The sequence below is a fragment of the Bufo bufo genome, chromosome 2, assembly GCF_905171765.1.
Source record: "Bufo bufo chromosome 2, aBufBuf1.1, whole genome shotgun sequence".
Classification (NCBI taxonomy): Eukaryota; Metazoa; Chordata; class Amphibia; order Anura; family Bufonidae; genus Bufo; species Bufo bufo.
In genome coordinates, this window is record NC_053390.1 from 351,333,425 (window position 1) to 351,359,415 (window position 25,991).

The 25,991-nt window shown below is 45.1% G+C and overlaps 1 protein-coding gene across 1 annotated transcript in view; it reads right to left on the bottom strand.

Moving 5' to 3' along the window:
- Positions 1-25,991, bottom strand: part of FAM189A2 (family with sequence similarity 189 member A2) — a 98,074-nt gene that overhangs the window by 6,179 nt on the left and 65,904 nt on the right. The window contains exons 5-10 of the mRNA XM_040417092.1: positions 12,561-12,668; positions 10,591-10,724; positions 5,154-5,283; positions 4,319-4,391; positions 2,915-3,055; positions 1,453-1,742 (exon numbers count right to left, since the gene is read on the bottom strand). Coding sequence (XP_040273026.1) covers positions 1,453-1,742; positions 2,915-3,055; positions 4,319-4,391; positions 5,154-5,283; positions 10,591-10,724; positions 12,561-12,668 — 876 coding nt within the window. The remainder of the gene's footprint in view (positions 1-1,452; positions 1,743-2,914; positions 3,056-4,318; positions 4,392-5,153; positions 5,284-10,590; positions 10,725-12,560; positions 12,669-25,991) is intronic.

The window sequence follows — 25,991 nt, forward strand, 5'->3', positions numbered from 1 at the left end:
GGTAAACAAACAGCTGATCGGCGGGGGTCTCAGGGGTCGGAGCCCCGCCGATCAGCGGATAGATCATCAGTTTAAACAAACTGCAGAACCCCTTTAAGCTAATTTTGGCAGACAAATGAATTACGGTAATAGGCCTGTACCCAATGTCTCCGTTTACAGCTGAGCTGCCTGCATAGACCTATGTTACAAAGTGTAAGGTAGTGCTGTAATTACTCTCTGACTTCACACATAATACAGCTGTGCGGACACAACCTGCTACCAGCATGTGAAACACCACCCAAGGGACAGGGAGGAAGGGAGAGAGCCAGATGGCAGTGGAGATAAGAGGCATGTGAGGGGTGATGTTCCTTACTACAGGAAAGGGGAGATGACTACATGATCACAGAATGGAACATCACAACAACAGGAGATAAACACCAGGAGCATGGCCGTGTGACTGCATGCGAGACTGGCTCTCAGAGGTATTTCAGCTACAGACACTACATTAGTAATTGATCTATTGTTCTCCAGTTAAACAGCACACATTTTTTGAAAGTTTAAAAAAAAAAAACCTTTAAAGGTTATCTGTCACCAGCGACCTCCCTATCAGACTGTTTTCACAGGCACATAGCTGTAGTTCACCTGATTAAAATGCAGTTTCTCTTTTGTTTATCCGAGGCTCCGTTCCTGAGTTATGATATTTTTTCCTAATATGCAAATTAGGCCTTTGGTGCAATGAGGGCGTCTCTATTGCTCTTGTTGCACCCAAACTCCAATCCATTTGCTGCTCCCTCACTGCTTTGCCACTGCCTGGCCCTGTCGATCAAAGCAGCCAGTGAGGGGCTAGCCACAGAAAGGAGTGGAGCTTGAGTGCAACAAGAGCAATGGTGATGACCTCCTTGCACAAAGGACTAATATGCATATTAAGAAAAAGTATCATAACTCAGGAACGGAGCCTCAAATCAACAAAAGAAAGACTGTTTTAATCAGGTGAACCACAGCTATGTGTAAACAGTTGGGCGCTGGTGACAGATTCCCTTTAAGTACCACTAGATGGAGCCTAGGTATGATGCATACTGCTTCATTACTGAGTGCAATAAATAAATGCAGGGAAATTTATCTTCCCCATGTGCCAGAAAACTGTTGAAAAGCGTTTTAATTTTGCGCAAAGATTTTGTCCTTATCCGACCGGAAGGACTGGAGCAGGGTAGAAAAATCTTTATAGGTGATGCAGGTTACCGGTCTGGCACATTTTATGTCATTATGGACCTGTAGCTATTACATTAAGCAGCATATTAAGTAGTCAGTTCCCCTTTAAGCATGACTATTAAATGCAGTGAATTTACATATTATGATCATTTCATGTGTTCATGATTTTTATGAATAAATTCAACATCTGAATCTTTCCATATCATCATGATCTTGTTCAAATATGATCCATCTAACAAAGAGCCTAATATAGAATTAACTAACCTGGTCAAGAAAGCTGGCACTTAGAATGGCTTCATCCATGTGTTCTTCATCTGATTTTAAAACTGTTTTGATGCTTTCTACCAGTTCAGAGACCTCTGTTGACATGTGACAAGATGGCTCCTCTAAAAACCTGCTCACCAAGAGCTTAGTGTCCATGTATGATCTGTAATCAACTAATGACCTGGGTCTTGATCGAACAGCTTTTGCTCTTAAAGCACGTCTCAAGGTGACAGTTGTCACTGGGGGTCTGAGTTCTGTCTGAGTGGCGGCTTCGCAGCTTGGAACTGCGCCTAGATAGAAAAAAATGTGATTATATTGTATTTCACAATACTTATCAATTATAATATTTCGGTAATATAAAATAGCATAAAACCACATAATTAAAGGGGTTGTCCCATATTTTGAACATTTCCGTAAGACTGTATTTTTCATCCATGCTAATTTTTTTGCAGACAGCACACAGACTCATTAACTTCTATGGATTCCGTGCACACATTCGTATTTTTTGAGGATCCGTGTGGCCGTTCCACAAATCATAGACAATGTCCTATTTTTATGGTCTGTATTGTGGCCAAGAATAGCCCTTTCTACTGATGAGAGTGAGGAAAATGCAGAATGCATATGGAAGGTGTCTGTATTTTGAGGGTCTGTGGTTTTCAGAACATACACCTAATGTGTCCAGTCCTGGTGGGAATAAGCAACTTCTACCGACACCGTTTCGTTTTGGCTGGACTGCACAATAGGAGGAATCAGTCTCCCACCCATGTACCTCTGGGTGATGGGACTGAGCTATTGAGCATGTGTGCCTAAATGCACTAGGGTCCTGGTCCTCAGGGAAGAATAGAAACCTTTATGACTAAAGCCAAAGTCTAGGATGAAGTTATACTACCTGGACACATTTAACAGCAGTTATTTTCCATACTGAACCAGGGATGTTCTGAATGTTCCAAAGAAGGGGCAACTATATGCAGATATGTATCCACATACTCTGTGTGCTATTACTCCATGACATATACAGGTGCTTCACGCCAACTTGCCTGAGCACCCGTGGACGACATGTTTGCTATGTGACTGATAAATGTTATATCAATTGCAAAAAATAATAGGTTTTTTTTTAACATTATTTTGTAGTGAGGTTCTGTGACCCCTAGCACAGTATAGGAATGGGTCTTCACAGGGTCTCAACTGCAGCTCTCACCAGTCTAGAGGAGAAAAGAAACCATGTATGCAGCCAAACGTGGAGGTGCAAAGCTCAATATGTAGAGAGGCAGAGGTGGAACCTGAAGCTCCTGGGTGCATGGTCCCGTAATAAGGTGCACAGAGACATTCTGGGCCAACTCAATCTCCAGGGATTGTATGCAATCGCCAATAAACCATAAGAAATGTTGCTTGTTAGGTTAGGTCACTGCTAGACATATCACACTGATACCCTGCTATCTTCTTCTCCTGCTTCCAGTCCTACCTCTTGGTGGAAGATCATGGATGACTGGATCACTGTGTGACCTCTTCCGCTGTGGTTTTCTGGCTGGATCACCTTCTGCATTTTGTTGTACCGTGGAGGAATGTGCAAATATGGCTTCTGTATTAGAACAGCCAGCAACTTCTGTAGATGACAACAACAGCTCAGCTTACTTTTCTTGGTGAGTTATTAGTCATGGAACAAGTCACTGAATAGATACAAAGCACAAATAGAAAATTAATAAATGAGTTTTCTGGGACTTTGATATTGATGACCTATTCTTAGGATAGGTCATCAATATCAGATCAGTGAAGGAACAATTCCAGGTATGCACAGCAATCAGCTGCTTGCAGGAACTTTTGTGCGCAGGAACAGCACCATTCCGAACACTGTGTAGAGGCTGTGCCTGGTTACTGTGGTGCGGCTCCCATTCAAGTTACAGCTATTACTACAAAAGATGGTCAGACCTGTTATTAAGTTAGGGAGCCGGTGCCTTTTATTTGGGTGATACAGGTGCAGAGTTGCCTTTTATTTATATAAATTAAGCAATAATGTAAGAAAAACATTACTGGGGAGATTTATCAAGACCGGTGATTTATGCATTGGTTTTCATATCTTCTGCACTGCCAGAGGATGCGCCTAAACAGAAATCTATGACAGCTCAAAACTGCAGTCGATTTCTGGCTTCATTTGCACCCAAAAATGGGTGTAAATGCAGATAAATTTGCCTCTGCTGTGGACCACGACTCTTTCCCACTCTTGCCACATTCCTTTTTGGAAACATGGCAAGGGCAGCGTTAAATGAGGCACTTGCGGCTTTTGTCAAAAAGTCACATTTAAAAAGTCACAAACACACATATTTGACATATTTTGGGCCAAATTATTCAGGATCTTTGAATCATATAATACAGGGGATACTGCTCTAGGGTGCGTGCTTCTGAGAGTACATACAGCCTGGTATATCTCTGAGAATCAATACTTTACAACTAAAATGAAAAGAATGTTTTAGTAAAAAAATCCACTGGCACTCAAGCACAGATGAACTGTTGGTTCTCGCCAGTCTTTGTTGGCGGGACTGGGAGCAGCGATGTGTGTTACTATAGCACAGAACTTCTAAGGAAAGCGAGTGGAAGCAGAGGTCGTGTAACACAGCACGTGTCAGTGTGGCACATCACCACTGCTGGTCTGCAAGAGCAGTGAAGGACCACCAAAGCATCAACGCTGGAGCGGCAAAAGCTTTAATAGTTGAGTTCTCCTTTACAGCCCATTTACTATAATACTAGGACACAGACAATCCTTTAAAACACACACAAAAATGCTAATTAAATAAAAATACAAGAGAGGACTGCCTGGACGGGCCTATTGGTCTTTTTTTGCCTCCACTATTCTTTCCATATTTCTACCTACCTGATGTGCTTGGTACCTTAGGCAGCGCTATTGTGGCATCCGTTGCACAGCCTGCGACTTCCAAATTGGTTTCCTTTAAATAATATTAAGATAATGCGTGAATAAGACATTGAATAATAAGAAGTATTCACATGAACAGGTCAGGGAAGAAAGTGTTCAGTTTGGCCTGTGATGTTCCTCAACACATAATAGTGCTGCAATGTAAATAAGCTGGTGAGCTCCTGTAATTTGTGAATATGGGAGGTACATAGATATGTGCTTGAGGAAAACCCATCAAACTGATTCTGTAGGGGTTATCAGCCCAGCTCTGAAATTTCCAGACTGTGGCTTTTCATACCCATAAAATGACTGCTTGGCCAAATGTCCACACTTTGGAGGACAGATAGTGGTCTACTTAAGGTGAATTTCCATGTACAGAGGAGCAGCCCATTAGCTGGAGGGAAGCGTTCCTTTCCAACAACTGGCTGCTTGTTCAGTAGAGGTGACGCTCTGAATTTACATGCAGCGATCATCTCCACTGTATGAGGATGAGGGATCACTAATGCCATCGCCCTGTCCTTATACAGCTGCATTGTTTCTGGGCAGCAGATCGCTGTTTAGATAGACTGCATTATCTGCTGCCCAAAAACAAAAATTTACCTGCCAGCACTAACACCAGTTTTGGCTGCACCTTTAGATGGGAAGATTGTCAGGAATGAGCGTTTGCAGGGATGTTCGTCCCCAATAATCTGCCCAAATATCTGAATGTGTAAATCCACCATTAGAGATACATAAAATGATAAGACACAGGACATCAGTAAATATTACCGTAAGTCAAATTGATAGCCATAGTTACCTCTGGTGAATGACTTTGGCTAACCACAGATTCATAAGGCGGCGGTGGCTCCATAGGGCAAAACACTTCAACCCCTTTGAACCTGGATCCATAAATGTGTGGAAGAGGAATCACATCATTATCAATCATTCTAAAAGAGAAGACATAGGAATTATTTGCTGCCGAATCATACTGGAAAAATATAGCATAATCAACCAATCTCCACTACTATATACTGGCACTGACTCTTATGGTGTCCCAAAGTAGTGGCTTCTGGCTCCAGAAATTGATTATGTGCCATGCTAATTTGGCTAATTAAGTTAAGCAAACGTATAAAATACATATTTAGTTTACTGATCTAAATGACATGGGTCTGACACCCTGCAAACTCACCGATAAGATGTTCTGCAGTAGCTTCAGTGGAACTACACAGCTCCGTCCACTGTGTGTAGTGGACAGAGCTGGTTACTGCAGTGCTGCTCCCTTTCACTTTAATGGGAGTTCTGGCTTTTGGAGCTATTGCGTAACAGCAGAGCTGCGGGTTGCAGGGTGTTGGACCCCCACTGGTCATATAGTGATTGCCTTTCCAGAGGATAGGCCATCACTTGAAAAGGGTTGAGAAACCCTTTAACCCCTTAATGACCAGTGCCGTACAAGTACAGGTCAGCAGGAAGTGATTTCCCGACCAGCGCTGTACATGTATGGCGCATTGATTGGACAAGCACAAGAGCAGTGCTTGCCTGATCAGCAGCAGGGCCCCGAATGTTACTGACAGCTGTAACTGCCAGCATTGGTGAAAACTGCGACTGCGGGGTGCCGTTGGCTGCTAATGCAGCCAAAGGCCTTACAAAGGGCTTGGGGCTTGACCCCAGGCTGGGTCACATAGGCAACTGTCAGTGTAATACTGACAGACGCAATGCATTACAATACAGCATGTATAGTACTGCATTGTAAAAGGGGCCCGGAAGGGCCGGCAGACCCGTCTCATTCATCATTTTCTACGCCTGTTTTAGGCGTAGAAAGTGGTCTAAATGTAAGACAGCAAGGAAGCTTCCTTACATTTAAAACTGGTGCTGGATGTGACGAAGTTATGGAGAGGCCTATGCCTGTTCATAACTTCGGCGGATCCACCGCCAGCTATGGGCCTTTATTAAGACTAGCGTCTAAAACACCGGTCTTAATAAATGTGCCCCTTTATTTCCATCTAGTATTTCACACAGCACAAGATGCGTAAATCGCATTAAGCCTCAAATGTACATGATGCTCCTTTACTCCTGAGCTCTGTGGCCTTGCTTTTTACACTCACACCTTGGGCACAACATATTGGGCACTGAAATGGCACCATGTCCTGTGAATTCATTTTTGAAAAACACCTGTGGGGTCAAAATGCTTACTACAACCCTTGGTAAATTCTGTTAGGGGTGGGGTTTCCAAAATGGTGTCCCTTCTTGAGGTTTTCTTTTTTATTTAACTTCAGAGCCTCTGCAGTTATCGGCCAGTGCTGTATAAATCCACAAACTAAGCTTCAAATGCCCAAACAGCAGTTTACAACCACATATGGGGTGTTGCCATATTCAGGAGAGAATGAACTACAATTTGTAGGGTCCCTACAATTTAACAGAAAAAATGTAATTCTTCATTTTCACAGTCAAGTGTTTCTAAATCCTATGAAATGTCTGTGGGGTGAAAGAACTCACTGCAACCCCCAATACATTTCTTGAGGTGTGTGGAAGATTCCAGTACCGCAAGGTCTCGTAAATGAGACATGGTGCCTGAAATTTTTTTCCATCAAAGTCTGCCCTTCAAAAGCTATATGGCGCCCCTTCCCTTCTGAGCTCTGTGATGTGCCAATACAGCAGTTTACAACCACATATGGGGTGTTGCCGTATTGTTGCCGTAATCTAAAGGGTTAACAAAGTTTATAAAACCAGTTTTGAATAATTGGAGGGATGTACTTTCTAAAATGGGTGGTTTCTATGATGTATACCCCTCAGAGTCACTTCATAACTGAATTGGTCCTTAAAAAGTTTGGTTTTGGAAATGTTCTTGAAAGATTTCTAACATCCTAAAAATTAAAATATTTACAAAATGATGTTAACATAACATAGATATATAGTGAATGTTAATAACTATCAGTTTAACAATGAGAGAAATTCAATTTTAGAAAATTGCTAATTTTTCCAAATTTCCTGTAAAATTTTACATTTTCTTTATAAATAAAGGTAAAACATATCAACTCAAAATTACCACTAACATGAAGTGCAATGTGTCACAAGAAAATCTCAGAATCTGTTGGATAAGAGCATTCCAAAGTTATTAGCACATAAAGTGACATGTCAGATTTGCAAACTTAGGCTCAGTCCATAAAGTGAAAACTGGCTGTGACCTGAAGGGGTATAGGCAGAATGCCAAGACTAAGGCTGGGTTCACACGAGCGTGTCCGGATTAGGTCCGGATGCGTCCCGGTGTGTTGCGGCAAACCCGCGCGAGTAGGAATGCAATTGCAGTCAGTTTCGACTGCGATTGCATTCCAATGTTTAGTTTTTATCGCGCGGGTGCAATGTTTTTTGCACGCGCGTGATAAAAAACCGACTGTGGTACCCAGACCCGAACTTCTTCACAGAAGTTCAGGTTTGGGTTAGTTGTAGTGTAGATTGTATTATTTTCCCTTATAACATGGTTATAAGGGAAAATAATAGCATTCTGAATACAGAATGCATAGTAGGTGATCAATTGACGGTTAAAAAAAAATTAACTCACCTCCTCCGCGTAGTTCCCGGTCTCTTCTTTACTTCTTTAATGATGAACTACAGGCTAGGACCTTTGGTGACGTCAGATCACATGCTCCAATCACATGGTCCATCACCACTGTGATGGACCATGTGATTGGAGCATGTGATCTGACGTCACCAAAGGTCCTTTAGCCGACAGCTCATCAGAAGAGACCGGGAACTACGCCATCAAGAGGAGAAGGTGAGTTAATTTGTTTATTTTTTTTAACCCCTCCAGCGCTATTTTACTAAGCATTCTGTATTCAGAATGCTATTATTTTCCCTTATAACCATGTTATAAGGGAAAATAATACAGTGAATAGACTGTCACCTAGCAACCATGCGTGAAAATCGCACCGCATCCGCACTTACTTGCGGATGCTTGCGATTTTCACGCAACCCCATTCACTTCTAAGGGCCTGCGTCACGTGAAAAACGCAGAATATAGAGCATGCTGCGATTTTCACGCAACGCACAAGTGATGCGTGAAAATCATCGCTCATCTGAACAGCCCCATTGAAATGGATGGGTCCGGATTCAGTGCGGGTGCAATGCGTTCACCTACCGCATTGCACCCGCGCGGAAATCTCGCCCGTTTGAACGCAGCCTAAACCCTCATGAAGCATGATGGAATGGGTGCATGTAACAGATTGACAAGAGATTGCCTGTATGAACTGGCATGACAATATTTCTTAGTTCAGGCAAGCTCAACCTGCGGCCCTCCAGCTGTTGTAAAACTACAACTCCCAAAATGCCCTGCTGTAGGCTGATAGCTGTAGGCTGTTCGGGCATGCAGGGAGTTGTAGTTTTGCAACAGCTGGAGAGCCGCAGGTTGAGAATGTCTGTCTTCGTTTATTCTGTCCATAGAACACTTTATTGTGCACAAGAATTTGGAAGTGAAATTGTGGGGACCAACAAAGTCTCTAACACTGTGATCCAAAAATGAGGAGCAAATGCACTCACTGCCAAAAGAAGCAATTACAATAATTACATGTTCAAACTACATAAACATCTGCTCCCTTCCTAATGGCAAAGAACGAAGGACTGCAGCAATCCTCTTATAATGCTGACCTGGCCAAATGAGTCTATATTTTAATCAGTCTTTCTAATGACACATTGCCTTGACAATATAAGAAAGAAAAGGACATGCTGTTATGAAAAAATTTATCAAGTTAAATTATGAAATGCCAAATATAAGACAGTGCTGCAAACAGCAGAACTCCACAATAAGGTTGTATACAGGCGTCCTACCCAAAGGTAAAGAGACGTTATGAGGCCATGTATAACTTGCTTGCCCATTGGGGCGGCTGCACTTGTAAAAGGATTGTACTCATTGGACCCAAATGTAGGGTGTTTAAAGGGGTTGTCCAACCAAAAATTAAAATGTGTGTAACAAAAACAGTCTCTCGTGTTATAAACGTCCTGCAGATCCAGTGCTGTGGTTCCTACCCCACTGTTTCCGTTGACCCACCTGACCAGAGGTGATGCATGCCATTCCCACTCCGACCGCTGTGACTAATCAGTGGATTCACGGTCACGTGTGCAAGAACGCCAATTGACCGCTTAGCCTCTGCAGTGATGTGCTATAGTACTTTACATGTTACTGCTGAGGCCTGTGATTGGGTGAGGCAGTTACATGAGTGGGAATGGCATGTTATCTCTTCCGGTTTGGCGGGACAGGAAACGACCCGGAGCTGTCCTTCATATAAAGTGACCGGCTTTATTTATTTCTTCACACCCTCCCCTCACCCACCTTTCTCAACATAATTAAAAATTTTGAGCAGTTGTGCATTTCTAAGTAAAAAAAAAAATACAATGTAGGATTTATCAAACAATTTAAAGGAATAACTGCTGCTGTTGCCCATAGACAATCATATGGCGCCATTCATGTCATATTCTTGTCATGGTACCTTCTATGACAGAGGTTAGAAGATCGGAGAGACTGACTGCACATGAGGTTAACTGACAGTCTCTTGATTCTCAGTGTTGTGGTTTGGTAATGACCACACCTCTTGTCAGGTGCAGCCCATGGTCATTACTGCATTCCCTACTTACGGTAGTTTGGTCTCACACTTCATACCATGAGGTTGATATTCTCTGCTTGGATTTGGAAGAGTTGGTGTGTGGACCTTACCGGTGTTCCTGCTCATCCTCTTTCTATAAGATAAGTTGTACTGCTCTTTGTATTTGGTTGTTCCCCTGTGCTTGTTGTTACTAGGCCTCAGGGAGACGCTGGTTCGGTCACTTGGGAAGGAACCAGTAGTCTCATTCCCTGCCACTACCTAGGGCATTTCAGGGCTTCTAGGGTCTAGGTTCCGGCGTATGTATTTTCCCACCTTCAGGGTCTATACATACTGACAGGAGTCAGGGCCAGGTTTAGGGGCTTCCTAGGAGGTGACCTTTTCCCTCTCCCTAGCTTTAAGGCCTAGTTCTGTGTTAATCCCATCCCCTGTAATCGTGACAATTCTGCTCTTGAAAAAAAAAATGGCACTGCAATTGCCCCACTATGCACCAACCTCTAAATTTGAATTCATTAGAATTTATACACTTTTTTTAAACTTCACAATGTATCTTATTAGCAAACATATGAATTAATACAGATTAAGAAATGTGTTATTATTAAATGTACAAATCAACTGACAAAGAATGGAATGAGATTGTGAGCTGTAGAAAACATAATCACTTACCTCTGACCCATTCTGGGAGTGTTAGAATAAAATGTGGAAAAGTAAGAAGGCGGAGGAGGAGGTGGAACAAAGTCTTCAAAGTCTGGCTCTCGATCTTGCTCTTCTGCTTCCTCTACAGAGACTTGGGACTCATCCTGACAATAATAAAAGTTAGTAAAAAACTTATTGGGGGGCAGTTATCAAAATGTTATCGCTACTATTGTGGTGTAATGGTGTCGCAAATAATGGTACATTCTATTTTATTAGTTCAGATATTTTTGGATGCTACGATACCAATTGTTTTATTTTTTCTCTGTTTATTTTTACCTCGATACATATCCATCTGCGATACGAGATGCGCGCTGCTCACCACATTTTAATGCTCTTGGTCCGATTTCCACATTTTTATGCAAATTAGCCCATAGGTGCAACAAGGGAGTTTTCATTGCACCCAGAGGCTCTGTTTACTTGCCTTGATGGTGATGTCCTCTCCACCACTGCTTTGACTGACAGGGCCAGGCAGTGAAAATAAACTCATGCCCGTCCCTGAAGTCTTGCAGCAGTGTGTTTGGCGCACGCGCAGTACAGGCCTGAAGATCACCAGCCAGATGGGCGATCTCTAACCCTGCACTGGGCGTGTGTTCAACTCGCTGCCACCTTCATTGTCTGCCCCTGTCAGTCAAAGCAGTGGGGGCAAAGTAAGTGAAGCCTCTAGGTGCAACAGCAACACTCTAGTTGCATCCAGGGGCTAATTAGCATAACAATAAAAGGCTTATTTCTCCACATTGGGGGCACAGAAAGGATAGGTCATAAATATCTGATTGTTGGGGGTCCAAATCCAGGCACCCCTGCCAATCAGCTACTCTGGTGGGCACTGCAACCTCTTCTGAGGCCAGCAATGTCATGTTTATCTTTTACATGGCCTAGGTGAAGTTCAGTCCCATTCAAGTCAATGGGAATGGGCTGCTATACCAAGTAGAGCAGCTATATGATGAACAGAGCTTAGTATGCTGTGAAGAGGAAACAGAAAACCCCTTTAAGGTACACTCAGAGAGAAAAATATGCACCTAGACAGAAATGTTGGCTTGCTGTGTCAGGCAGATATGTACATGATTACAGGTGTGGTCCGATTAGACACTGGGTCCTGCCACAAGAGGGCGTAAACGTGATTTGCCCGAAAAATAAATAAAAATAACAAATATTTTACATAAAGCACTTTTTGGGGAGAGACATTTTGCCCACACACAAGAAGGGTGTACCGGGAATGTTTCCACCAGACTGCAACACATGTTTGGCTTGCCCAGTCACCAAATTTATCACCAATCAAACATTTATGGGACCACATGGGACACCAGCTTCGGCAACCTATGAGTGTGCAGGATACATAGGGAACCTGTATGCCTCCATGCCCAACCTTATCTTGAGACCTACTAGAGTCTCCTACAGTTTTACCCAATAAACCCATCATTTCACTCTAAGGGCACATTCAGACGACCGCAGTGTTTAGCAGACCTGCAAAACACGGATACCGGCCGTGTGCATTCCACAATTTGCAGACTGCTCATGGCCGCAACCGTAATAGAAAATGCCTATTCTTGCCGGCCGCATCTTTTGCACCCCATAAAAATAAATGGGTCTGCACCCGTTCCGCAAAATTGTGGAACGGATGCGGACTCATTCATACGGCCATCTGAATGAGCTGTTATATTGTAATCTTTTATGCATATCATTACATTTACACACACAAACAACTTCTTAATGTGTTTTTTTTAATGAGTGTATTTGTCAAAAAAATAATATTTATATTTTTAAAACATCAAGTAGTATAAACCCCCATCCATCATTATTCGTGCTTCAGTTTCCCTCATTATTGGACTGATCACTGTAATCCTTTCCCCTGATGCTGCATTCATTTCACAGAGCCTTGAAGTACAGTATGTGTGGATTTATTATAGAATAAATATATGTTAGTAAACTTTCCACTCACTTACTGTGCAGGGTCTTCTAGTGGCCAGGAGCTGAAGGTAACGTAATGCAGCCGCTACCAGGCAAACAGTGGTTGTCAAAGCATTCAAGGCACATAGAGCAAAAAAGACTTTCTACAGGAAGAATAAAAATCATGTTCAATAAAAGTATGCTATAGAACATGCTGTAAAAAGAAAAGCATTAGTATAATAGGGCACAATAGTATGTGTTCTAGAAGATGAATCCTATATGATAAAAGTGAACTGCAGAGCCACAAACTCTAAAATTATAATAATATTTCAGTTTACTTTTATAATTTTCCAGGACTTGGATGGTCTACCCTCGGGATCAGCAATCCCACCGATCATCTGCTTTCAGGCTGGTGGAAGCAGAAGACTCCATCCACTGTATAGGTACTGCAGCTAAGATACCATTCAAGTGAACAGGAGCTGAGATGCAGTACACCAGCATCGGAGACTACACAATGGATTGAGTCCCCTATCCAATGTATAGGTTTGGCACTGGCGGCAGCCCAAAATAATTGATTGGTGTGGGGGAGTCAGACACCCGCCAATATTGACTACATTTTATTTTTCCTGAAAACTATGATATTTTTTTCTCATAAAACTAGTTGCCGTTGACAAATTTGTCTTTGTTTAGTAATTTCCGTATAAAAAGATGTAAATTCAGGCAGCAATAGTAAAACGTTGCTGCTCAACACACCAACAAGAAAGACCTGTGTGAAGTTGGCACCTCATGTTCTTAAATTTCAAAAAGAAATACACCATTCGTTTGTGCTGCGTTTGTGCCGCAAAAATGAACGTGTGTGGCGGTTCGGTTCCTGAGATATTGCGCGTTAGATTTTTGTGAAGCCCCGCCCACTTTCCACCCCATGTTTTTAAATTTCAAAAAGAAATACACCATTCGTTTGTGCTGCTTTTGTGCTGGTTTGTGCTGCAAAAATGAACGTTTGCGCCGCTTTCGTTTCCGAGATATTGCACGCTTGATTTGCACCCCATGTTTTTAACCCTGACCCTAGACCCCCCAGGTGTGCTGCAGCTTGCACCCCTCCCCTCTCCAACTATTTTTGGGGCACAAGCATATTATTTGGGGCACAAGCGTACGCTGACTGTGGCCAGGACTCTTAGCATCCAGCCACTGTTCGCGCATGGCACACCCCACCGCTGATCAACTTCAGACGGTTGATCAGCGAGTTAGATTTTTATTTATTTTTTTATTCAAATTTTTTGGCCTTTTTTTATTTTTTTGTCTGTTAGGTTTAGGATAAGTTCGCGAACACCCGTCCCCCCACACACACACACACACCAAATAAAGTTTATCACACACACACACACTCCCCTATGGCCCGCCGGATGTTCTGGGCTGAGGAGGCATACGCCCAGCTTGCCTCCGAGTCCAAGAGCCCCAGTGAGGACGAGGATGACCCCACTTTCCTTTTGTCATCCGCGTCCTCCTCATCATCTAACGATGATGATGAGCCCCCAAGGCGGCGGAGACGCCGCCAGGCGGAGCAAGGGGACCGCCATGCTAGGGACATTGTGGCCCATCCTAGTACGAGCAGCTCTGGGGCTCGTACTAGTTTTCCAGCCCACCAGTTAGGTCCACCAGAGCCCCCTACCAGTGAACTTGTCTGGTATACCCCAGAGCGTTTTGAACCAGTGATTCCTGATTTTGTAGGCCAACCAGGAATCCAGATTTCCACAGTGGGCTTCACTGAATACGACTACTTTAGTCTTTTTTTCAGTGACCACTTTGTGAATCTGATGTTGGAGCAGACGAACCTGTACGCCCAACAGTTCATTGCTCAACACCCGGGCTCCTTTTTGGCTAGGCCCAGTGGCCGGACTCCGGTCTGTGCAGCCAAGATGAGGACATTTTGGGGCCTCGTGCTGCATATGGGCCTAGTCAAGAAACCTAGTGTCAGGCATTACTGGAGTGGGGACGTCCTATACCAGACCCCACTTTACAGTACGGCCATGACACGTACCCAGTTTGAGGCCATCCGGAAATGCCTGCATTATGCAGATAATGCAGCATGTCCCCCCCAAGGTGATCCTGCCTATGACCGCCTGTACAAAATCAGGCCGGTCATCGATCACTTTGGGGCCAAATTTGTGCAGGCCGATGTACCTGAAAGGGAGGTCGCGGTTGATGAATCTCTCATTGCTTTCAAGGGGAGACTCATTTTCCGCTAGTATGTTTCCTCTAAGTGGGCGAGGTATGGCGTGAAGCTGTACAAACTTTGCGAGAGTACCTTAGGGTACACTTAGGCTGGGTTCACACGGGCGTTGCGGGAAAATGTGCGGTTGCGTTGCGGGAACACCCGCAATTTTTCTGCGCGAGTGCAAAACATTGTAATGCATTTTGCACTCGCGTGAGAAAAATCGCACATGTTTGGTACCCAAACATCTGGGAACCATAGTTTTTTATCTGATTGTCAGTGGCTAAATTGGGGAAGGGGAACATAAATTTAGTACCCCATGGAAGTGTGGTACTCCCTGAAGCAACCAATAATGCAGAGGCCCGGATAATCGCGGCATGTGTCACACTGAGTAGTGGTGTCCTTCCGTATCCCCTTCCTGTGACACACTCTGCACCTTTTTTGGGTCCTTCCCTTCTTTCCAGTATGGGGGACCACACCTGGAAAGTGTTGACCAGGGACGATCCGGGCGCCTCCAGTTCCCGAGGTAATCCGGCCTGCTCTTTCCCGGTCAGAAAAGATCAGGTCCTTGAGGACTGCCTCATAGAACTGAAGGAATGTCCCTGTGTTGCCAGCGCTCCATGACAGCACAAAAGAGTTGTACAAGGCAACCTACACCAAGTAGACCGCAACTTTTTTGTACCATGCCCGGGTTTTGCGCATGGCGTTATATATCTTGAGGACTTGATCAGATAGATAAACTCCTCCCATATACCGATTGCAGTCGACGATGCAATCGGGCATGAGGACCGTTGCCGCAGTACCTCGCACAGGGACAGGGGTGATGCCGTTACTGTGAATTGTGGACAGTACAAGGACATCCCTCTTGTCCTTATATCTGACCAGCAGCAGGTTTCCACTGGTAAAGGCACGGGTCGCACCCCTGGGGATAGGTACCTGGAGGGGGTGGGTAGGGAGGCTGCGTTGATTTTTCCGCACGGTCCCACAAGCGGACGTGGATCTGGCGGCGAGGGACTGGAACAAGGGGATACTAGTATAAAAGTTATCCACGTACAGGTGGTAACCCTTATCTAGCAGTGGGTGCATAAGGTCCCACACAAGTTTCCCGCTAACACCCAGAGTGGGGGGACATTCTGGGGGTTGAATACGGGAATCTCGCCCCTCGTACACACAAAACTTGTAAGTATACCCTGAGGTACTCTCGCAAAGTCTGTACAGCTTCACGCCATACCTCGCCCGCTTAGAGGGATCATACTGGCGGAAAATGAGTCTCCCCTTCAAAGCAATGAGAGACTCATCAACCACGACCTCCCTTACAGGTACATCGGCCTACACAAATTTGGCCCCAAAGTGATCGATGACCGGCCTGATTTTGTACAGGCGGTCATAGGCGGGATCACCTTGGGGGGGGGGCATGCTGCATTATCTGCATAATGCAGGCATTTCCGGATGGCCTCAAACCGGGAACGTGTCATGGCCGTACTGTAAAGTGGGGTCTGGTATAGGACGGGAGTAATGCCTGACACTAGGTTTCTTGACTAGGCCCATATGCAGCACGAGGCCCCAAAACGTCCTCATCTTGGCTGCACAGACCGGAGTCCAGCCACCGGGCCTAGCCAAAAAGGAGCCCGGGTGTTGAGCAATGAACTGTTGGGTGTACAGGTTTGTTTTCTCCACCATCAGATTTACAAAGTGGTCACTGAAAAAAACACTAAAGTAGTCGTATTCAATGAAGCCCACTGTGGAAATCTGGATTCCTGGTTGGCCTACAAAATCAGGAATCACGGGCTCAAAACGCTCTGGGGTATACCAGACAAGTTCACCGACAGGGGGCTCGGGTGGACTTAACTGGTGGGCTGGAAAACTAGTACGAGCCCCAGAGCTTCTCGTAGTAGTGTGGGCCACAGGGTCCCTAGCATGGCGGTCCCCTTGCTCCGCCTGGCGGTGTCTCCGCCGCCTTGGGGTCTCATCATCATCGCTAGATGATGATGAGGACGCGGATGACAAAAGGAAAGTGGGGTCATCCTCGTCCTCACTGGGGCTCTCGGACTCGGAGGCAAGCTGGGCGTATGCCTCCTCAGCCCAAAACATCCAGCGGGCCATAGGGGAGTGTGTGTGTGCGTGATAAACTTTATTTGGTGTGCGTGTGTGTGGGGGGACGGGTGTTCGCGAACTTATCCTAAACCTAACGGACAAAAAAATAAAAAAAAGGCCAAAAAATTTGAATAAAAAAAAATAAAAAATTCAAAACTCGCTGATCAACCGTCTGAAGTTGATCAGCGGTGGGGTGTGCCATGCGCGAACAGTGGCCGGACGCTAAAAGTCCTGGCCACAGTCAGCGTACGCTTGTGCCCCAAATAATATGCTTGTGCCCCAAAAATAGTTGGAGGGGGGAGGGGGGCAAGCTGCAGCACACCTGGGGGGTCTAGGCAAGCGTGCAATATCTCGGAAACCAAAGCGGTGCAAACGTTAATTTTTGCAGCACAAACCAGCACAAAAGCAGCACAAACGAATGGTGTATTTCTTTTTGAAATTTAAAAACATGGGGTGGAAAGTGGGCGGGGTTTCAGCAAATCAAGCGCACAATATTTCGGAAACCAAAGCGGCGCAAACGTTCATTTTTGCGGCACAAACCAGCACAAACGCAGCACAAATGAATGGTGTATTTCTTTTTGAAATTTAAAAACATAAGGTGGAAAGTGGGCGGGGTTTCAGCAAATCAAGCGCGCAATATCTCGGAAACCAAAGCGGCGCAAACGTTCATTTTTGCGGCACAAACCAGCACAAACGAATGGTGTATTTCTTTTTGAAATTTACCATTGAACATGGGGTGGAAAGTGGGCGGGGCTTCACAAAAATCTAACGCGCAATATCTCAGGAACCGAACCGGCACAAACGTTCATTTTTGCGGCACAAACGCAGCACAAACGAATGGTGTATTTCTTTTTGAAATTTAAGAACATGGGGTGCCAACTTCACACAGTTACAAGAAAGCAGGGACATTTAAACTATTGGATGTCCCTGCATGGATGAGCCCTGCCATACGCACGCTGCACTCCATGTATTTGAAGACAGTCCAGCCCTGTGTCCCCTGATTATTCCTGGGGCTGTTTAAATCCGATGAAACGCGTTGGAACACTCTTCTTCATCTCGTGCTTCTCAGGAGACAACATACTGCTCTGTGCAGAAACACTCCCCCAGTAGGTACTACTGCACATATAGCTAGAGTTGTCTAGGGTTTCGTTAACAGGGTCAGGTTCCAGATGGGCCACTCTTTTTAGGGCGATGACTGTATTAGGAGGTCATTAGGGTGTACCAGCCTCATTAGGGCATACTAGAGATAGTTTAGGACCCCTTGCCCCGTCCCCTATACATGCAGAAGTTAAATGTGACGCTTGATGGTGAGAAAGAAAGTAAGGATCCTCAAGCACACGAATGCGAAAAAGGTATCATTGAGTGAACGTAACTCTGAGCCACCTCTGCATTGTACAATACTACTGGACCGGTAAGATCTACCCATTTTTTCAACCGGCTAAAGATACCCCTTTGGGGGCTTCTGTATATGTTATAGTTGCTAGCACACTTCTTGGTTTGTTTGATTCTATGTTTGTTCGTCCTTTTGGGGGTTCATTACACTAGGCTTGTCTCTTTTGTGTATATTTTATACATACTTTATTAAAAGTTAAGTCTTAGGCTCCATTCACACGTCCGCAAAATGGGTCCGCATCCTTTCCGCAATTTTGCGGAATGGGTGCGGACCCATTCATTCTCTATGGGGACGGAATGGATGCGGACAGAACACAGTGTGCTGTCTGCAGCCGCAATTGCGGAGCGCGGCCCCGATTTTGGGTCCGCAGCTCCGCAAAAAGATAGAGCATGTCCTATTCTTGTCCGCAGCTTGCGGACAAGAATAGGCATTTCTATGGGGGTGACGGGCTGGTGTGTTGCGGACCCGCAATTTGCGGGTCCGCAACACACCACGGACGAGTGAATGTAGCCTTAATTTGTGATACTGCCCCCCTTTAAAAAGGTTTTTTCATGATTGCAGTATATTATAGGAGATCTTAATTTGTACCTCCTTCAGATAGGCGACCCTTTTCATTTTCTAGGCTCATCAAAAACCCCAATTCAGGTTAATTTCTAAGGTGCACCTTTCTGTTCCTATGAAACAAATGCCTTACAGGGTTATTTCAATCTTGTAATATTTGGCCTATCCTTAGGATATGACATTACATTTTGATGCTGTAGAATGATAAATCCTGAGAATGAAGGGATCGAGGTCGATTCGGCGTTGTCTCTACACAGCAGTTTTTTCTGTGAGGACAACTGTGCAGGGAAAACGTTGAAGAGGCCATAGTGCTCAACTAGGAAAGAAAAATGTGACCTACAGTAGCTTCAGGCTGAACGTGTGCGTCACTACACTGGAGTCTGTTGGGACAGCAGAAGGGAAAAGCAATAAGAAGTACAGTAATTGTGTCAACATGCTATAATAACACCATACAAGTCATGGCCTGCTCCTATTATATTGACATTGTCTTGACTATCTGAACTGTACAGAAAAAGGACCTTATCCATGGTTTCACAAAGAAGCAACAGGTTCTACCTCCTATTGCTAACTTTTAATTAAAGTGATTATCCTACAATTAATAAAAAATAAATAAATAAGACAGTACATTACTATTGCTTTCTTACAATGCTAGAAATAGCCGTTTACCTCACGTGAATCCAGAGATATCCCCACTGATTACTTGCTATATTTATTTCAAGTTGGATGCCCAGGGGGTGGTCCTTTCTACTGCCACCGTCTCCCTATCATAGCTCACAAGTCATGTTTCTTCTGCTGCAGCTCAGGGGGTATGTCCTTTCTACTGCCCCTGTCTCCCTATCATAGCTCACAAGTCGTGTTTCTTCTGCTGCAGCTCAGGGGGTATGTCCTTTCTACTGCTACTGTCTCCCTATCACAGCTCACAAGTCATGTTTCTTCTGCTGCAGCTCAGGAGGTATGTCCTTTCTACTGCTACCGTCTCCCTATCACAGCTCACAAGTCGTGTTTCTTCTGCTGCAGCTCAGGGGGTATGTCCTTTCTACTGCTACTGTCTCCCTATCACAGCTCACAAGTCGTGTTTCTTCTGCTGCAGCTCAGGGGGTATGTCCTTTCTACTGCTACTGTCTCCCTATCACAGCTCACAAGTCGTGTTTCTTCTGCTGCAGCTCAGGGGGTATGTCCTTTCTACTGCTACTGTCTCCCTATCACAGCTCACAAGTCGTGTTTCTTCTGCTGCAGCTCAGGGGGTATGTCCTTTCTACTGCTACCGTCTCCCTATCACAGCTCACAAGTCGTGTTTCTTCTGCTGCAGCTCAGGAGGTATGTCCTTTCTACTGCTACTGTCTCCCTATCACAGCTCACAAGTCGTGTTTCTTCTGCTGCAGCTCAGGAGGTATGTCCTTTCTACTGCTACCGTCTCCCTATCACAGCTCACAAGTCGTGTTTCTTCTGCTGCAGCTCAGGAGGTATGTCCTTTCTACTGCTACTGTCTCCCTATCACAGCTCACAAGTCATGTTTCTTCTGCTGCAGCTCAGGGGGTATGTCCTTTCTACTGCTACTGTCTCCCTATCATAGCTCACAAGTCGTGTTTCTTCTGCTGCAGCTCAGGAGGTATGTCCTTTCTACTGCTACTGTCTCCCTATCACAGCTCACAAGTCGTGTTTCTTCTGCTGCAGCTCAGGAGGTATGTCCTTTCTACTGCTACTGTCTCCCTATCACAGCTCACAAGTCGTGTTTCTTCTGCTGCAGCTCAGGAGGTATGTCCTTTCTACTGCCCCTGTCTCCCTATCACAGCTCACAAGTCGTGTTTCTTCTGCTGCAGCTCAGGAGGTATGTCCTTTCTACTGCTACTGTCTCCCTATCACAGCTCACAAGTCGTGTTTCTTCTGCTGCAGCTCAGGAGGTATGTCCTTTCTACTGCTACTGTCTCCCTATCACAGCTCACAAGTCATGTTTCTTCTGCTGCAGCTCAGGAGGTATGTCCTTTCTACTGCCACTGTCTCCCCATCACAGCTCACAAGTCGTGTTTCTTCTGCTGCAGGTCAGGGGGTCTGTCCCTGTAACAGCTCTGTCCCTGTAACAGCTTCTAAAAGAAGATCTAGCTGGTGGCAGATGAAGGGTGGAATTGAGCATGAGCGGCAACCTCAGTGATGTTACCAAGATGAATAGAGTCTGAGAAATAACGAAAAGAACAAACTGCAGGTGGCGCTATACAGATACAATACAATTTATTGAATAGCTCAGTGCCTTTACTATATTTTTAATTACATGCAATTACAATAGGATTCAGATCCAGGTGCTGGTTTGTATTTATTACAGGGCAACCCCTTTATCTGCAGGCCACAAAAATAATCAGTTTGATTCCTGGAGAGGTGTAACTGGCTCTTGAGGAATACTGTATTCATCTTTAAATCAGAGTACCAAGACTCCTATTTCTGCTCCTCCACTTCCGGGTTCAGTGACGTTAACTTGGCAAGCAGCAGAAGACGTGGTGCACACGCTCCTTGCTAGGGTACTAGTGCGCAGGAACAAGATAGCAGGTCTAGACCCACGTCTAGCGCTGTCAATCAAAGGGGATGGGGGGCGTGTTTTTAACAATGGAGATGTCTGTATTGAGCACGAGGGGCGTCATTAAGGCTACTTTCACACTTGCGTTCGGTGCGGATCCGTCTGGTATCTGCACAAATGGATCCGCACCTATAATGCAAACGCTTGCATCCGTTCAGAACGGATCCGTCTGCATAACAGTTTTTTCAGATCTGAGTTTTCACATCGTGAAAACTCAGATCCGACAGTATATTCTAACACAGAGGCGTTCCCATGGTGATGGGGACGCTTCAAGTTAGAATATACTAAAAGAACTGTGTACATAACTGCCCCCTGCTGCCTGGCAGCACCCGATCTCTTACAGGAGGCTGTGATCTGCACAATTAACCCCTCAGGTGCTGCACCTGAGGGGTTAATTGTGCGTATCATAGCCCCCTGTAAGAGATCAGGTGCTGCCAGGCAGCAGGGGCCAGACCCCCCCTCCCTCCCCCAGTTTTAAATTCATTGGTGGCCAGTGCACCCCCCCTCCCTCCCCAGTATTATATTCATTGGTGGCCAGTGCGGCCCCCCCCCCTCCCTCCCCAGTATTATATTCATTGGTGGCCAGTGCGGCCCCCCTCCCTCCCCAGTATTATATTCATTGGTGGCCAGTGCGGCCCCCGTCCCTCCCTCCCCAGTATTATATTCATTGGTGGCCAGTGCGGCCTCCCCCCCCATCATTGGTGGCAGCGGAGAGTTACGATCGGAGTCCCAGTTTAATCGCTGGGGCTCCGATCGGTTACCATGGCAGCCAAGACGCTACTGCAGTCCTGGCTGCCATGGTTACTTAGCAATTTTAGAAGCATTATACTTACCTGCGCTGTCTGTGTCCGGCCGGGCGCTCCTCCTACTGGTAAGTGAAAGGTCTGTGCGGCGCATTGCTTATAGCACAGACCTTTCACTTACCAGTAGGAGAAGCGCCCGGCCAGACACAAACAGCGCAGGTAAGTATAATGCTTCTAAAATTGCTAAGTAACCATGGCAGCCAGGACTGCAGTAGTATCTTGGCTGCCATGGTAACCGATCGGAGCCCCAGCGATTAAACTGGGACTCCGATCGGAACTCTCCGCTGCCACCAATGATGGGGGGGGAAGGCGATTTTAATTAGGGGGGGAGGCCGCACTGGCCACCAATGAATAATACTGAGGAGGGAGGGGGGCCGCACTGGCCACCAATGAATATAATACTGGGGAGGGAGGGGGGGCCGCACTGGCCACCAATGAATTTAAAACTGGGGAGGGAGGCAGCACCTGATCTCTTACAGGGGGCTATGATACGCACAATTAACCCCTCAGATGCGGCACCTGAGGGGTTAATTGTGCGGATCACAGCCCCCTGTAAGAGATCAGGTGCTGCCAGGCAGCAGGGGGCCGTTATGTCCACAGTTCTTATATATTCTAACTTGAAGTGTCTCCATCACTATGAGAATGCCTCTTTGTTAGAATATACTGTCGGATCTGAGTTTCACGATCTAACTCAAATCCGATGGTATATTCTAACGTAGAGGCGTTCCCATGGTGATGGGGACGCTTCAAGTTAAAATATACCATCGGATTGGAGAAAACTCCGATCCGATGGTATATTAATAGGGACTCCTGACTTTACATTGAAAGTCAATGGGGGACGGATCCGTTTGCCATTGCACCATATTGTGTCAACGTCAAACGGATCCGTCCCCATTGACTTGCATTGTAAGTCAGGACGGATCCGTTTGGCTCCGCACGGCCAGGCGGACACCAAAACGCTGCAAGCTGCGTTTTGGTGTCCGCCTCCAGAGCGGAATGGAGGCGGAACGGAGCCAAACTGATGCATTCTGAGCGGATCCTTATCCACTCAGAATGCATTGGGGCTGGACGGATCCGTTCGGGGCCGCTTGTGAGAGCCTTCAAACGGAACTCACAAGCGGAACCCCGAACGCAAGTGTGAAAGTAGCCTAAGCCTGCATAAGCCTGTCTCCTGGTGTTCCAATGCCACATTTGCATAAACACGACACATACAATGAAAACACAAGTATCGTTTTACTCAGATGGATCAACCCTTCCAGGCAATATGCCTGGTTTAATAGGGTTGATCCTGGTGACAGAGCCTCTTTAAAAATCAGGCAATATTCCAATTATAGGACAGCATTAAATCATGACAGACAGCTACACAATGGGAAATCGAGCAGTGAATATATTGGTATAGTGTGCAGCAATGTCCCCTTTATTAGACTTTCAAGTGTGCCTTGTCAGCACTGTCTACTGGTAAAGTAAGATGCCTGGTAAGTTCCTGGAATATTAGAGCACACATTAGCTTTCTTTGTCTTATGTAACAGCAAGGTCAATATGTTCCTGACAGTGCAAATATATACTAGAACAAGATATTCTCCGAGATGCTAGCCAGAGGTCCTAAATAAATGACATCCTGGAATACAGGATCTTAACCTGCAAAAATGAATGCTCAGTAGATTGTTTACTGCAAAATAAAAAACATACAGCAAAGCACCAAAGATACACATCACGTTTCTTCCAAGTTTATCACAAACAGGGCAATTAAATGACAAATGAAAAAAAAATATCTGGAGTAACGTACACATTATTTTTGCTGTATTTATTTAAAAAACAACAACAATGCTCTACAGTGTAATAATCACTTTTTTTTGGGGGGGGGGGGGGGTAATTCACTTTCTGTGGGAGGGCAACAGCTCTTCAAGCACCTGCATCTCCTAGAAATGTACTGCAGACAGCTACTGGTAACCCCCTCCTCACCTACATAGAAAATAGTCCCTCACACACAGTCCCAGCTATACCACTAATATTATTTAAGTAATAGGAAACTTGTGCCGGGCCCCTCACAATGACTATACTTACCTGGCTCCCCGCGCCGCTCCTGGTCCCTGCACAGTCGCTGCTGCTTCACCCCGTGAGCGGATGAAAACATCCGGTGTCAGGGAAGGGGGGTGGAGAGCAGCCAATGGCAGACCGGGACGGGGGATGAGCCTCCCTGCCTGCCTGCCATTGGCTGCTCTCCACCCCCCTTCCCTGACACCGGATGTTTTCATCCGCGCATGGGGAGAAGAAGCAGCAGCGGTGGTGCGGGGACCATGAGCGGTGCAGAGAGCGGGGAGCCAGGTAAGTATATTCATTGTGAGGGGCCCGCCATTTGGTATTTTATAGTCTTGGATAACCCCTTTAAGGGAACACCTCAGGCAAAACTGATACACTGGGGAAGATTTTATGGTCTGTGGTAGCAGAATCCATAATGGAATTCTTAGATAACCCAAACCTTGTACCCTTTGACATTAAAAAGTACAACTTTTACCGCAAAAAATAAGCTCTCATACGGCTTAAATAGGACATGTCACCACATAATGCAATGCAATTTGACAGCACCATGTTATAGAGCAGGAGGAAGTGAGCAGATTGATGTATAGTTTTTTGGAAAAAGATTCACTAAAACCTATAATTTATAAATTTTTATCTGAATATCTATCAGTACAGGGAGGAGGAGTTATCAGTGATTGATAGCATTCTCTGTGTAAGTGTGTATACATAGATAGCTGTCAGTCACTGATAGCTGTACACAGAGGAGGTGTTATCAGTGATTGATAGCATTCTCTGTGTAAGTGTATATACATAGCTAGCTGTCAGTCACTGATAGTTTTACATGGGGAGGTGTTATCTGTGATTGGTAGCATTCTGTGTAAATGTGTATACATAGATAGCTGTCAGTCACTGATAGTTGTACACAGGGGAAGTGTTATTAGTGATTGATAGCATTCTCTGTGTAAGTGTGTATACAGAGATAGCTGTCAGTCACTGATAGTTGTACACAGGGGAGGTGTTATTAGTGATTGATAGCATTCTCTGTGTAAGTGTATATACATGGATAGCTGTCAGTCACTGATAGTTGTACACAGGGGAAGTGTTATCAGTGATTGATAGCATTCTCTGTGTAAGTGTGTATACATAGATAGCTGTCAGTCAGTAATAAAACCTCCTCCCTGTACCAATAGCACTTCACCGGGCTGCAGATGTAAATGTAAAAATTACAGGTTTTACTGAATCTTTTCCCACCAAAATAAATACCAATCTGCTCAGCGTCTCCTGCTCTATAACATGGCACTGTCAGATTGCATTGCATTTTGTGGTGACAGGTCCTCTTTAATCAATAGAAAAATGAAAACGTTGTAGCTCTTGGAATGCTGCAGTAAAAAAAAAATTGGTTGGTCACTAAGCCCAAAAATAGAAAGTGGAAGGGTTTAACAACACACACACATCTCATTAGAAATGACTGACTGTTCTTATGTTTTCTAGTTTTAAAGAGGGTATGTCAGCATTCCTTACATGTCTGCTTTAGGGAACACTTACATTGTGTCATTCCTATGGTATTCCTCTTGGAAATTGGGGAGCACTCCCCTCTTGAATGGGATGAGTCCCAGCACTCTGTCCTCAATCAATGGAGGATACTGGCTGTCCTGCCTCTGCACCTAGAAGTCATCTCAGCCACATCAGCGTGTCTATAATAATAAACTGGGGACCAGTTTTTTATATGGACATAGGCTGGTTGAGGTGCTGTACATTGCCCATCTATGTGTAGTGCAGTAAGTCTACTGAGTTACATATGTGGCACTTGTACACGGGGAGGGAGACTAGGGGCCCAAC